This window comes from Trichophyton benhamiae (genome assembly GCF_000151125.1).
Source record: "Trichophyton benhamiae CBS 112371 chromosome Unknown Abenha-F-W-01a06.fp72, whole genome shotgun sequence".
NCBI lineage: Eukaryota > Fungi > Ascomycota > Eurotiomycetes > Onygenales > Arthrodermataceae > Trichophyton > Trichophyton benhamiae.
In genome coordinates, this window is record NW_003315105.1 from 388,270 (window position 1) to 401,098 (window position 12,829).

The 12,829-nt window shown below is 49.6% G+C and overlaps 4 protein-coding genes across 4 annotated transcripts; 2 read left to right on the plus strand and 2 right to left on the minus strand.

The window, feature by feature from the left end:
• Positions 1 to 792: 792 nt before the first annotated feature.
• On the minus strand, positions 793 to 1,317 carry ARB_07567 (uncharacterized protein; the record flags this gene model as incomplete). Its single annotated transcript, XM_003014216.1, has 1 exon — positions 793 to 1,317. The coding sequence occupies one exon, from the start codon at positions 1,315 to 1,317 to the stop codon at positions 793 to 795; it is 525 nt and encodes a 174-aa protein (XP_003014262.1).
• Positions 1,318 to 1,587: 270 nt separating this feature from the next.
• ARB_07568 (uncharacterized protein) lies at positions 1,588 to 1,803 on the plus strand (the record flags this gene model as incomplete). Its single annotated transcript, XM_003014217.1, has 1 exon — positions 1,588 to 1,803. The coding sequence occupies one exon, from the start codon at positions 1,588 to 1,590 to the stop codon at positions 1,801 to 1,803; it is 216 nt and encodes a 71-aa protein (XP_003014263.1).
• A 4,942-nt stretch (positions 1,804 to 6,745) lies between these two features.
• ARB_07569 (uncharacterized protein) lies at positions 6,746 to 8,053 on the minus strand (the record flags this gene model as incomplete). The annotated part of the gene is made up of 4 exons (XM_003014218.1): positions 6,746 to 7,011; positions 7,147 to 7,447; positions 7,644 to 7,865; positions 8,006 to 8,053. 4 exons carry the CDS (start codon positions 8,051 to 8,053, stop codon positions 6,746 to 6,748), a joined length of 837 nt encoding a protein of 278 aa, XP_003014264.1.
• A 670-nt stretch (positions 8,054 to 8,723) lies between these two features.
• ARB_07570 (mRNA binding protein Pumilio 2, putative) lies at positions 8,724 to 11,693 on the plus strand (the record flags this gene model as incomplete). Its single annotated transcript, XM_003014219.1, has 4 exons — positions 8,724 to 8,765; positions 8,962 to 10,635; positions 10,693 to 11,248; positions 11,314 to 11,693. 4 exons carry the CDS (start codon positions 8,724 to 8,726, stop codon positions 11,691 to 11,693), a joined length of 2,652 nt encoding a protein of 883 aa, XP_003014265.1.
• Between the last annotated feature and the right edge of the window lie 1,136 nt (positions 11,694 to 12,829).

Consider the following 12,829-nt stretch of genomic DNA (forward strand, 5'->3'; position numbering starts at 1 on the left):
GTGTACCCGGAGCAATTAGTTAGAGCTACTGGCGAGCGGTAGGAATTGGAAGCAGCGTGAGAGCTAACAAGAGGGTGGTATAAATCAACCCAGTTTTTGGTAGCTTCAAGTTTGGGATGTTTTGCACAAATTTGATATCACGTGGCTCTACAATGACCCCGGCGTTATATTCAGAATAAATAGTTAAATTAATGGATTTACTAAGAAGTATAGCCGAGATACACAAACATTACGATTAACGCAAGTGCTGTGTATAGAAAGGTAAGTGGTTTGGGAGATAAGGAAAAAGAAACAGAGAAAAATGGGGTCCAATTTGGGGGGGCGCAGGGGCCGTCCGGTAACATGCCGACGGCACCATGACCAAAGAAGTAGAAAGGTTCATCATACACACCAAATGAAATAGAGAATAAGAATTAAGAGGGAGAAAACCAATAAGGGACAAGGAAACAGGAGGAGGGGGTATGCCACAGGGTTACTTACTCACACCCTAGGAACGTTTCAGGGTATGGTGGGTCATGACAAGGAATATACAGAAACAGAACGATCGGAAGACCCAAGCTCGCATGCCTAGGCGTGAGGGGGAAGAGCCAAAAGGGAAGTCGAGCTGGGTAAAATGTGAGTATAAAGGGAAAAGAAAAACGCACGCTGCTAGGAGCCATAGGTCCGAGAGGTATCGAAACGAAAAGAATAAACGCCCAAGCGTCGTAGTCGTAAAATGGGAGGATTCACCGCGCGTGGAAGAAGAGGAGATCTATAATTTTTGGGCTGAAGTAGGAAACAAGCATTCATTGTCTATGAATACTGTTTGAGATCTCCTTTTTCTTTAAGGCCACCCATCCGCTCGAGGTCGAGGGACTGAAATCGCTCGGTGCTGTCAGACTGGTATGGTGGCAGGTCTTCGTTGCATGGTTCGAGACCGATGCCACCCTTTTCACCTATTCTGACAACCACAACCCGGCCAGAGGTGCGCTTGCCAGCAGCATCTTCCTCCTCCGGGAAGGTGATGCGAATTTCAGGGACCGGACTCGAAGGTCGGCTGGACTCTTTCTCGTCAACCATGCACTGACCGTATGAGGTGGCGGTGATGGTGAGACGGCGGCGGCTGGTGGTTTTGTCGTAGAGGGGGAGTTCGGACTGGCGGCGCTCCTGCATGAGGCGGCGTCTTCGGTTGAGGAACATCAGGATACCGACCAGTGCCATGGTAAAGAGGATGATAGCAAGCAGGGCAATCAGGAGGTTGACGAGGGTAGGGTTAAGGTCATTGTTGCCACTTTCCTTGCCATCACCGCGCTTGAAAATGGTGCGCAAGTTGTCCATATTGCTTTGCGGTTGTGGTGTTCTTGTTGTATTTTCGGGTGGAGTATGGTCGGAAGACTAAGTATATTTTCGAAAAGAACGGCGGTTATCTGGTCAATGAAGGTCTGTATTCGGGCAGGACTGGCGTGATATCCAGGCAGAGTATTGCTGTATGGTCGTGAATGAATAGAAAGATCGGTAGGTCGTCAAGGCGAAGATAAAGAGCGCGGGTCAAGTTGCGAGCGTCAATCAAGCAGAGAATGAACGGACAGTGAGGCAGCCAGCGAAAGAATGAATCTGGCACCCACTAGGGAGAGTCAAAGGAGGCTGGAGAAGAAGAAGAGCAGCAGTCGAGCTCGAAGCGCCGAAGACGTGCTGCCAGTGATGTTGTTGAAGGTCGAGAAAAGGAAGAAAAGAAAGAAACAAAAGACGAAGCGAGAAGGCAGAAAAAAGGGCGGTGCCAAAAGGGGGAAAAAGGGCGGCAGCACCCAGGGCAGACGCCGCTAGTCCTGAAGAAGACTAGCGTTGGAGGCACTGGCCAATAGCGATGAGGCATTCTCCACTTCGCGCCGGTCCCGTGGGAAATTCAGCCAATGAGAGCAACGAGGTGCCTTGCTTGCTTAGTCAGAAGCCCACCAGCTTAAGCCGTTTAAGCATAAAAGGCGAAAAGAGATAAAAAAAGAAACACAAGAAAGATTTATATATATATATAAATAAAAAAAAAAAAAAAAAAAAAAACGAACAAAGAGGGAGCCTGATATTCTACTTCTACAGAGTAGGAGTCGCAGAGCGAAGACAGGCGGTGCTGTGTGCTGTCGGGGTGGGCGTGCGAGATGGCTTGCCGCCGTGTGGTGGTCGGAGGGCCTGCATCGTTGCCCTGCCAGACATGAAGGAGCGTCATTGGCCCACATGCCCTGCCAACAACTGCAGGGAAGCGCCGGCGCTATCGAACCACAGAGGTTTTCACACCAGCAGGTTGTGTGACTGCGAACTCTAACACACCATCCGCTGGCCAGGAATTCATGCTAATATTATTATTCATATGCTCTCGATAGGTGAAGATGCAGCAGAGTACTCCATACGGAGACGTTGGTTTCATTTGCCGAGTTATTGTCACAATAATGCAGAGGTTGACGCTCCCTGTGATACGGCAAGGCAACTCCGAGTGACGTGAGAAGAAAAGTCGATGGCGAGAGCATCCTCAGAACACCCTTGCAGGACTGGCCATTATTATTATTATCATCGGAGTGTGGCGTGGTGAGCGGCAATTGCTCAGGTACGGAGATATGAGGCCTTTCCCCGGCTCGACTGGCCTGGTCTGGCTGGGTACAACTACGGAGTACGGTTTTTTGCCATCGAGCAAAGAAACGTCTCGCCGGACAGAGGGATGCAGGTCTTGGGCATCGAACAATCCAGCATTTTAATCCCAGGTCGTTTAAAAGAAGATAATCTAAAAATGCCTCGTTTTGAGGCCCAATATATATCCCCCTGCCACCACTTGCTTTCTCCAAAATACAAGATAGGAGAGACCTCGTTCCGTTCGTCCAGCGGACCAGGCCCGAGAAGTTGACAGCGGTTCTGGCCATCGTGCCGCCATTCGACTATTTTTTGTCTATCGAGATAGGTTGACCTCCTGGGTCTGGCGGAGGTTTTCTAGCTACGTACATAGGACTATTAGATACTTCCCTGTTCGTGTCGGTGAATTCCCTGATCGTCGCTCTTCGCCGGGAGCCAGAGGCCAGTTTGCACCGAGCCTGTGGGATACTGGACGGGGATTCCTATTTTTATAGCCTCCTTTCTCGCCTCTTCAGCAGGGTTACCGCCAGGGATTTTCACTCTGAAAAGCTCAGGCCGCTTGGCCCCCTCTCATGCAAGGGGCCGAGTGAACTAAAGAGAAAGCGACATGTTATTAATGGTTAATTAACAGGAGTTAAGACACTATGCGTCTATCAATTTCGGAGTTTTCTTTTTTTTTTTTTTTCCCTGGATATAAAAAGTATCTGTCGGTATGCTGCCCGTTTAACCCAGGTTGTTTATTCGGTAGACGCTAAGTTGCCAGTGGATTCTTATGAGGCCATTATTTACTTTCACTGCCACCGATGAAGTCGGTTTGATACCCAAATTGGAATACCCCATAGCGGTAAATAGATCTTTGAGACTGCTGGCGCAAATGGGAGAAGAGGTGGTCATATAAGTAGATCGTCATTTTCTGTACCATCTTGTGCCTAGTTCCGGTCCCAAACCACTCATTTACCGTGCATTGCATGGAAGAAGTTGGAAGCCCGGCAGTAGGGCTGCCTCCACTATTTGGATATCATATCAGGCGCCGGAGAGCATGCAGTGGAAAGTCTAGAATATGGTGGTTGGTGGTGGTGGTGGTGGTGGTGGTGGTGGTGGCCCTAAATGGGTTGGAAGGGGTGGTTAGACGAGAAATACCTGTTTGATATACCGTCCGTCTTTATATACGAGAGCGTACGGAGTACAAATAATGGATATATAGCTTAAAGAAACCAAACTGAATGTGCATTTTAGGGATCAACTATTTTTACCAGACAGTATGATGGTGGCAGCTCACCTTTCTACAGTTGAACAACGCTGTACCCATCTATTCAGCATGAAGCATTTGCCTTGTACCGAACCCTCCCACTACTACTGTTCTACCGATCGACAGTGGCTGAGAATCGTCCTTCCCCGTACCTGGCTTGGATCCAAAGAAGAAAAAAAGGGGAAAAAGCAACAATGTTCCTCGTTTTTTGGTCGGTTCCTGAGAGCAAAAGTTGGTTTTCTTCTTTTGTCACCAGCCATGAGTTCAACCACGGATCAGCAGATTAAGATGAACAGGTACTCCCACTATGAAGTCATCAGTCCTGCTATAAGAGAATAATCTTGGTCGCAGAGCAGTACAAGTACCGAATTTTCAAGTTGGGTTTAGTAGTGTATCTGTGGTGCAGGCCCCCAATCCTGCACCGGGTGATCAGCTTCTCAGTATAGCCCAGCTTTCTGGGCAGACCACACTTTATTGCTTTTTTGCTGTTTCCCCAGAGTCCGAATGGTTGTTATACCAGACCGCCAGAGAGATAGAGGACGGACTCGCGACTGTGTGCATAAAATCTGTGGATATAGCAGAGCATTCCCCCATGCGGTAGCGGGACTGGTACATGTACAAACGAAGGAGATGAGCAGTGCGGCAGTGCTCCCAATTGCGCATCTGCCAGCCCCAGTCCACGCAAAGAGAGCTAACAGTCTCGTGTGCTACCCCACGCAACTGCGATGGCTAACAAATTTCTGCACAAGCAGGCCAGGTCGGGGCTCAAGTCGACAAGCAGAGAAAAGAAACAGAGACTGTCTACCCGTGGTTGGTAGCTTGTACTCCATACAGACTGATTTCGACGGCTGCTGGTTGCTGCCTGACTGCTCGTATCTGCGATGTACAGGAATCGATCATGACACGTATATGCCATCTCCATCCTGTTCAGCTAGGCGAGGCCACAATAGGATGACCAGTTAAGCAGCCGAGTAACTGTTGGGAGGTTTGACGAACCAGCAAGATGTAGCTTGATGTCAGTATTCGTCGTGCCGTCCGTTTTACGACGAGGACGGGTAACCGTACGGAGTACTCCGTACTGTACTCCATCACCATCATAACCCTCTCCTCTCTGTGCGAGCAAAAGCACTCCCAGAGACGGTTCCAAACCTTGGAGTACGGGGGAGGGGATAGAGACTAGGGCCAGCGCATGGATAGAGGCAGTGGACATGCCAATTATATGTGCGTAATATGGACGATTATCCCCATCCCCTATCATTCATCCCTCGTCTTCCAATGATAAAAACGGCAGGCAATTCCACACCGGGCCGGGCAAAAGGTCACACAGCAAACACACTCACATATAAACGCTGCCTGTCATTCGAAGTCTCTGTACAACTTTCCCGCTAGAGTATGGGGGGCCGCATCGGTACCCCAACTATCGATCGTAAGTTAGTAAATTACCATGAGAGGACAAGCCAGAGCCAGAACGGCAATAATGGGAAGGACTATCAGGTTGAGGAGTCAAGGGTGTGTTGGCGTATAAGTATATGGATTTGCTTCTTTGTGGATCGTCTAGTTTCCCAGGATCAAGTGGACCCCTATACCGGCCTTAAAACGATCTGCTGGGTGGGCCACTGGCCCTATCTTTGAGACTTTTAGCCTCCCCCCCTGCGATGCTCTTCTTCATAACCGCTCAAGTAACTAAAATGGCCGAGGCGTTTTTCAGGTGTGTTGGGGGGGAGGGCCTGGAACCTTTTGCACGGAGTCCACCTCTCACGAGGTAGATATCGGGCTGTGGAAATAGAGCTGTAAAACATGATAGAAGTGCCTCCGTCATGGTGAGATTGGGAAGGGGGGGTGTAGCTTCCATACCACTCACACACACCCTGACGTTGGCAGTCGACCATGAGCCATGAGACGAGTAGAAGATATTCGCCGATCCGTGGCCCATTGGCCTCCGCGCTGGTCCACCATCGCGATTGGCGCGATGGTACGGGAGAAAGCAGCGGTCCCATCCATTATTATTCCTCCCTTGAAAAGCCAAAAGAAGAAAAGAAAAGCCAAAAGGAAAAAGAAGAAGGGCGAACTGCTTCTGCTTTCCTGCCCATCCTCCACCCTCTCTCCTCCCCGGGTCCCCCTTCGACGGGGCTGGGCCATGGCGGACAAAGATGCTGTACACAGCAGGACGATGTACGATGAAGGCGAAATGTTGCACATAGGCGGGTAATACCCAGGGCAGGCTAGTGTGTGCTTGCGGCCCCATCGTCCCCCCCCCGGCTGCGCTCTTCTCGCTGCCTGCCTCCGTCTTGGGATGATGCTCATGCTGCATGTCCTAAAAAGCTTCCCCCTTCCCGTAGCTGCATATTCCGTAGGCCCTGAACTGTGTACCCATCCGCTCGAACTAAGAGCAGAGATGCTTGAAAAAGAAACGAGCGAAAACAGGAAAAAGTGATACGTACAGCGGGCCAAGTTGGCCTCTTCTCTCCCTTTCCCACTGCTAGGCTATCTTGGCCCTTCGTTCTCACCTCGCCGTGACAAGGTGACATCTAGCCAGCGAGAGGCAGGCGGGCGTGTGCGGTTTATCCAGAGACAGAATGGAGTTCAAGCGGTCCGTCTCTGGCTGCTGGCGAGCTTGATAGTTAGCTTGTCGCCGGAGGCCGGTAAGAGTATTATTGGCAGCACCTGGGCCCGTCAGGTCGGCCGCAGCGTAGAACAGCCAGCCGGACAAATGGCCAGCCATGGCCAAGCGTAGGTTGCGGGCGTCGAGCAGCCTCTCCTCGACGTTTCTGGCCGCGGTATTCGCCTGTGTTTGGGCGTAGATATATTTAATATCAAATCCTGGTGCACGACGGTTAGCATCCGGCATCCCTGAAGTAGCTTGGGATAATCCTCAACCTTCGTTCTGCTCTCCCGTCCGCATCGTCAGGTCATTGTCGTGTACCGGCCTTGTCCCTCGCTGCCCGTTGCCTTTGTACGCCGTAGTTTCACACGCTGTGCGACCTCTTGCTGATACTTCTTTGATTTTTGCTTCTTCTGCTGGCCGTGGGTGGCTTTTTTTTCCTTCCTCTCTCTCTCTCTCTCTCTCGTCTCTGCGTCCGCTTTCTTCAGGCCAACCACCACCACCACCAAAACGACCTCCCGGACGGCGACGACGACGACGACGACGACGACGACGAGCAAAAAAGTCCCTTAACTCGAGCGGACAGTGAGGCCTCCAGACGGCAGTCGACTTTTGCCCGTCTTCGCCTACCATCGAGAACTGGACGGAAGCCCTGCGGTGCCATCATGTTGCCGTCTGTGTGACAGCTTCATGCGCTTTTGACCTCTCTTTGTCCTCCATCGCAAGCCGCTGCCTTTGCTGAGCTGCGTCTCTTCGTTTCCTCTCGCTGAAACAGAAAGCAAACGCTGCTCCGTTTCGTTTCGTTTTCGTTGCTGGCCGCTCGCAGTCCGCAGTCTCGCAGGTGTTGCGTGCAGACAGAGATCTCCGCCAGCGTCCACCACGACGACCACCACCGCCAACCACAACCACCAACCACCAGCACCACAACCAGCATATAAACGGCCACGGCAAGGGGAAAGCAAGACAAGCGTCTGTCCTCGTCCTTTCTGCTCCCGCTGGGCCCCCTGATCCGCATTCGATCTTCCCGCCGCCGCTCTCTCCTACGTCTTCTCGAACCTGGTCTCCCCCAATCGTTGTCCATACCGAAACAAAGCTTTGCTTGCACTGTAAATAGAAGCTCCGGCAGCTCAGAATCCCTCCTCTCGGAACGGCCCCCACGAGAGAGACACACATATACACCTACATACCGCACGCACGCACGTCAAGCTCCTCGCTCACTGTACGTTGCCTTGCCGCCGTTTTGTTGTGACCGTTGGAGCCAGAGCCAGAGCCAGCCCCAGCCCAGCCAGCCAAACAGACGGATAGACGGCCGGAGGGGGACTGCTGTATGAACTGTCGAGACTGGTCGCGCTTCACCCCGGGGCGTATAATGTGAACACCAGAGGTCAGTTGGAGCTCTTCCTTTTCTTCGTCCTTCTCCCGCTACGGAGTACTTCCTCCTCTGCCCTTATCAATTCCCAGGCGGCTGCTTGCCGCGATTGTGCTGTCAAACGCATCCCGACCTTGCCCCATTCAATTGCCTGCATTCGGGTGCCTTGCTCTTAATTACCCTTCACTAAGACCCTCTGCTGCTTGTTTCCTTCTTCCCCTTCACTCTCCAGCCATTTCATTCCCTTCTTATTTCTTCACCTTCCCTGTCTTGCCTGTCCGAGAGAGACCTGGTTGGTTCCGTTCAAGGGTCTCATTCCACGGTCCAAGGCCGTGTCACTCTACCTTCACCATATATCAACTCCCCCGTGCCATAATATTTTCTTCTGGCCTCGATCTACATTATTCTATATCCCTCTACTTCTCTCTCCCTATCTGTGCAAGCTCTGGTCCCCTTTTCCCCGTTTCTTCCTTTCTTCCGTACGGCTGTCTTCTGTACATGATCTAGTTTGCTTTGGCAACAGCTTGATACTACTACTCCCTCCCCAAAGTCCAAATATACACATTCACATTGCTTCCCCCGTCACTAGAAGTTGCTGAAATATTCACTGCTACAGCTCACTAACTGCTTAATTCTAGCGAACAGTGACTTATCAACACTAATTTTATTCACGCGCAAGGCCTCTTCCTGTCTATGCCTATAATCTCCCGCAAATAAATTTGCTGCCCCTGGAACATATTCCTCTTCTTCCTTTCTTCCTTTTATCTATTTCTCCCCCGCACATTCAGACCTTCTTGCGACTGCAGATAATCCGTTAGAAATCTCTTCATCTTTTTCACTACACAAAGCTCCTTTTGATTTCTACGTTAAAACCCCCTTGTTGTCATTGCATCCTGTCTATTTGAAGCACTATGGCTGCTATAGGGATGTCCAACGCAGCTTCACAGCAGGCGGTAAGGAAAACACTATGGTCTCAACATATAGACCACTGCTAACTGTTCCTTAGGCGCGTACAAATGGTCGAAACTCAACCCCTTCAGCTGGCTATGCCAGTGAAAGAACCACTCTTGCTCAGTCTTCTGCGGCGTTTGGAAGTGGAGGCTGGAACAGCAATATTTGGTCACGTTCCGCTATGACTGGGATTTCTAGCACTATGGTGGAAAATACTCACCCAAAAGGTATAGTTTCCCCATCTGGTTTTATACGATTTTCTCAAAATTCTCCATGCTAACTCCAGAAGTGGCTACTACTGCTGGCGGAGATGCAGTGACGGGATCTCGCTCTCTTTTGCCTTCATCGGAGGCCGAAGGCTGGGCTGGACAGCCTCTTCCGTGGAATTTTTCCCCTACCTCAAGCTCTCATACGTCTTCGGGAAATGCAAGATCAAACACTCCCCCAGGACACTCCACAACTGTCAACCCTATTACTCGAAGTGAAACTCTATCCTATTTAGCATCAGCCCAACCATCCGCTTCAAACATGCCAAATAGCAACCGGGTTTCAAACTGGAGTCATTATCACACAACCTGTGATTCCCCAGCATCTACCACTGCGTTTGACAATGGTGTTGGAAGAAACAGTCAGCATGCATCTACTATTAATGGAATCACAAACGGAAGTAGTGCACACAATGGGCTATCTACGCAGGAACCACAGATGAATCCATTTGATCATGGCAACACCCTCCCATTCAGGGAAAACTCTAGGTCAAATGATCAATCTTCCTACTTTCCTCCAGCCTCGTCCATAAACCTGGCTTCAATGACTCCCTCCTCGAGCCATTTTGGAGGCGGCACTCCACGTCATTCTATATCAACAGGTCATGGTAGGCCTAGCTTAGCTGAAGATGAGCTTGCAGCTGCCTTATCAAAAATAGATGTCAAGGTTGCTGGCGCTTTAGCTGAGCACCGACAACAAGCTCTACCTCCACGACCGTCATTCCAACAACGCGCATCGTATGACGCTGTCTTGTCCCGTGCCAATTATAACATCGAGCCCGAGGAACCCCGTACCCAGTACGCAACATACTCCCGAACAATCTCATCTCCTTCCGTCACTTTACCCTCCCTCATTAGAAGACAAGATCGCACCCACCCAACTCTCGAGCGCAGCTCTATCCCCGGCTACTATTCTAGCGTTGATGGTCAGATCCAGGAATCCATGAGCCAGGGGGTGTACTCTCCAAGATACCGTTACGCTGCTGGTGAGCGTAGCCCTGAAGAACAAGCTGAACTCCTAGCCCAGGGTTTGCGAGCAACCTTGCAACAGCAGCAGGAGCAAGCTTACCCTTCCGTGGCCATGAGCCAGCTCCCCGGAGGTATTCACCTTCCCCCTGGCTACAGATATGCAGCATTCCAACCCCCCCAGCCTAACGGTATCCATCCCGTACAACTACCCCTCTACTCTATGGGCCCATTCAGCCCTGTTTCCCCGTCGCTGATTCGGCCTTCCACTTCAGACCAAGATTCCAACCAGGTGACGCGTAGTCCAGTCCTACAGGAGTTCAGAGCAAACAACAAGGGCAACAAACGATATGAGTTGAAAGATATCTATGGTCACATTGTCGAATTCTGTGGTGATCAGCATGGCTCTCGCTTCATTCAGCTCAAGCTTGAAACTGCGAACAGCGATGAAAAGGAGCGGGTGTTCCAGGAGATTAGGCCCAATGCTGTACAGCTTATGATGGACTTGTTTGGCAATTACGTTATCCAAAAATTGTTTGAGCATGGCAACCAGGCACAAAAACGTCTCCTCGCACAGCAGATGCAAGGCAACATTTGCTCACTCTCTGTACAGACGTATGGATGCCGCACTGTTCAAAAGGTAAGCTTTCATTGAATTACCATAATCTACACACGTACGGGACTAACCAAGTCTTAGGCACTTGAGCATGTCCTCGTTGAACAGCAAGCCACCATGGTCAAGGAACTTGAGGACAGCGTGATGAAGTGCGTTACCAATCAAAACGGAAACCATGTCATCCAAAAGGCAATTGAACGTGTTCCAAACCAGCACATTCGATTCATCATTGATGAATTCCGTGGCCAAATTCCACGTTACGCCACTCATACTTACGGATGTCGGGTAATCCAGCGCATGCTAGAGCACTGTCCTCTGGCTGACCGTTTATCCATTCTCGCTGAAATCCACGCTTGTACTCCAAGCCTCATTTCCGACCAATATGGCAATTATGTCATCCAGCACATAATCGAGTTTGGAGAAGAGGTTGACAAGAACAAGATCATTTCCATTGTCCTTGGCCAAGCGGTTCATTTTTCCAAGCACAAGTTTGCCAGCAACGTGGTAGAGAAGAGCATCACCTTCGGCACTATGGAGCAACGTTTAGCCATTACCCGGATTCTGTCTGCTGTCAACGAGAAGGGAGAGGGCCCCTTGCTTGGCCTGATGCGCGACCAATACGGCAACTATGTCATTCGTAAGTTTTTCTCCTCAGATTCTTTCACAATGTCAATATCAGCATATCTGATGTTTGGTATATAGAAAAATCCCTTAGCGTCTTGGAAGGTGACGACTACAAGATGCTTGTAAGCCGAATTCTGCCATTGATGCCACTGCTGAAAAAGTGCAGCTATGGCAAACAGATTGCCGGCATTGAAGGGCATCTTCACAAATATGGAAACCCGGCTCCTTCATCCCCAACCTCGCCTGCGGAGAGCGGCAAACCACTAGGCTTGGATGTTGACAACAATGCGAACAGTCTCGCATACACTCGTGATAACAGTCCTGTCTACGATCTTTCCCCTGTCACCGCAGACAGGAGCTCTATACCAAGCGCAAACACTAGCGTATTGGAAGAATGTCCGAATGAAATGGCCAAGGAGGACGGCAGTGCCATCCTCAAGCCAGCAGCAGTCATATAATATCCACAATCCAATGAAGATTTCAAGGGCCATTTCACAATCCAGCCCGGTCCGACCCAATCTAGCGAGGCATTATGAAATTTGTACACTTAATCTAATCGACCACCTTTCAAATAATGGAAACGAAAACGGATATATACTTTTTTAGCATGGGGTTTAGGGATGGGAGGAACATCACTCGTCGCTCTCGGTCGCTCTCGGTCACGTTTTCGTCCATCGCATCGCGTCGCATTGCATTGCAGCAACTTCAAGCAAACAATTTGCCTGTCTAGGCATCTCACCCCCCGATTAGCGCTGACATTTTCCATTCCATTCTTTTATTTTCAAACAGGTATAAATGGCGGTTTCTTCTCTGGTTTCCTCTTCACAATCCATAGTTATCTTCCAACGTACCTACTTATCCTCACAATCCTCCTTTTTTTTTTCCCTTCGAACTGAAGATACATTGCGTTCTCCTACTTCCATTTTATTTGCCTGCCCTTTTGCACGCCTCATGCCTCGCATTTCCCCCTTTTTTCGGTCACGGTGACATTTTCATCATCGATATTACTGCTATCATGGGTCTTCAGGGAGTTTTTTTCATTACCAACTAGTTTAGGGAATGGTTTCTTTTCCAACGGTACGAGATAACATACGGTGGAAAGGAACACAGGGCTGGCGTCCAAGGCATGTTATTCTTGTTATCTCTTCAGTCGATTCTAGTTGATCTTGCTTTTCTGTTTCACATTTCACGGGTACTCGGTTTTCATTATACATCAATCACCTCGACCGAATAAAACCTACAAATGAACAGGCTTTTCCTCTATTCTTTTTTTTTTTTTTTTTTTTTTTTCTTTTTCTTTCATGGGCATGACAGAATCAGGAAATTTTCTATCCTCTGCATCCTTCAAGGGGGGGGATTCATGAAGTTGAAAAGCGGCTTAAGTCTTTTTCTATGGACATCACGGATAACAGGCACAGGGTTGATGTTGACACTCCATATTTTGAGACCTCGTTTCTTTCTCAGCCAGTCTATATTTATATCTCTTAAGTTCATCAATGGCTGCTCTCCTGGTTTGCAATTTTCTTCCTTCATCCTAACTATTGATTTGTATCGCGATGGTCGAGTCATCTCTCGCGTTGGTTCCCGATATTTG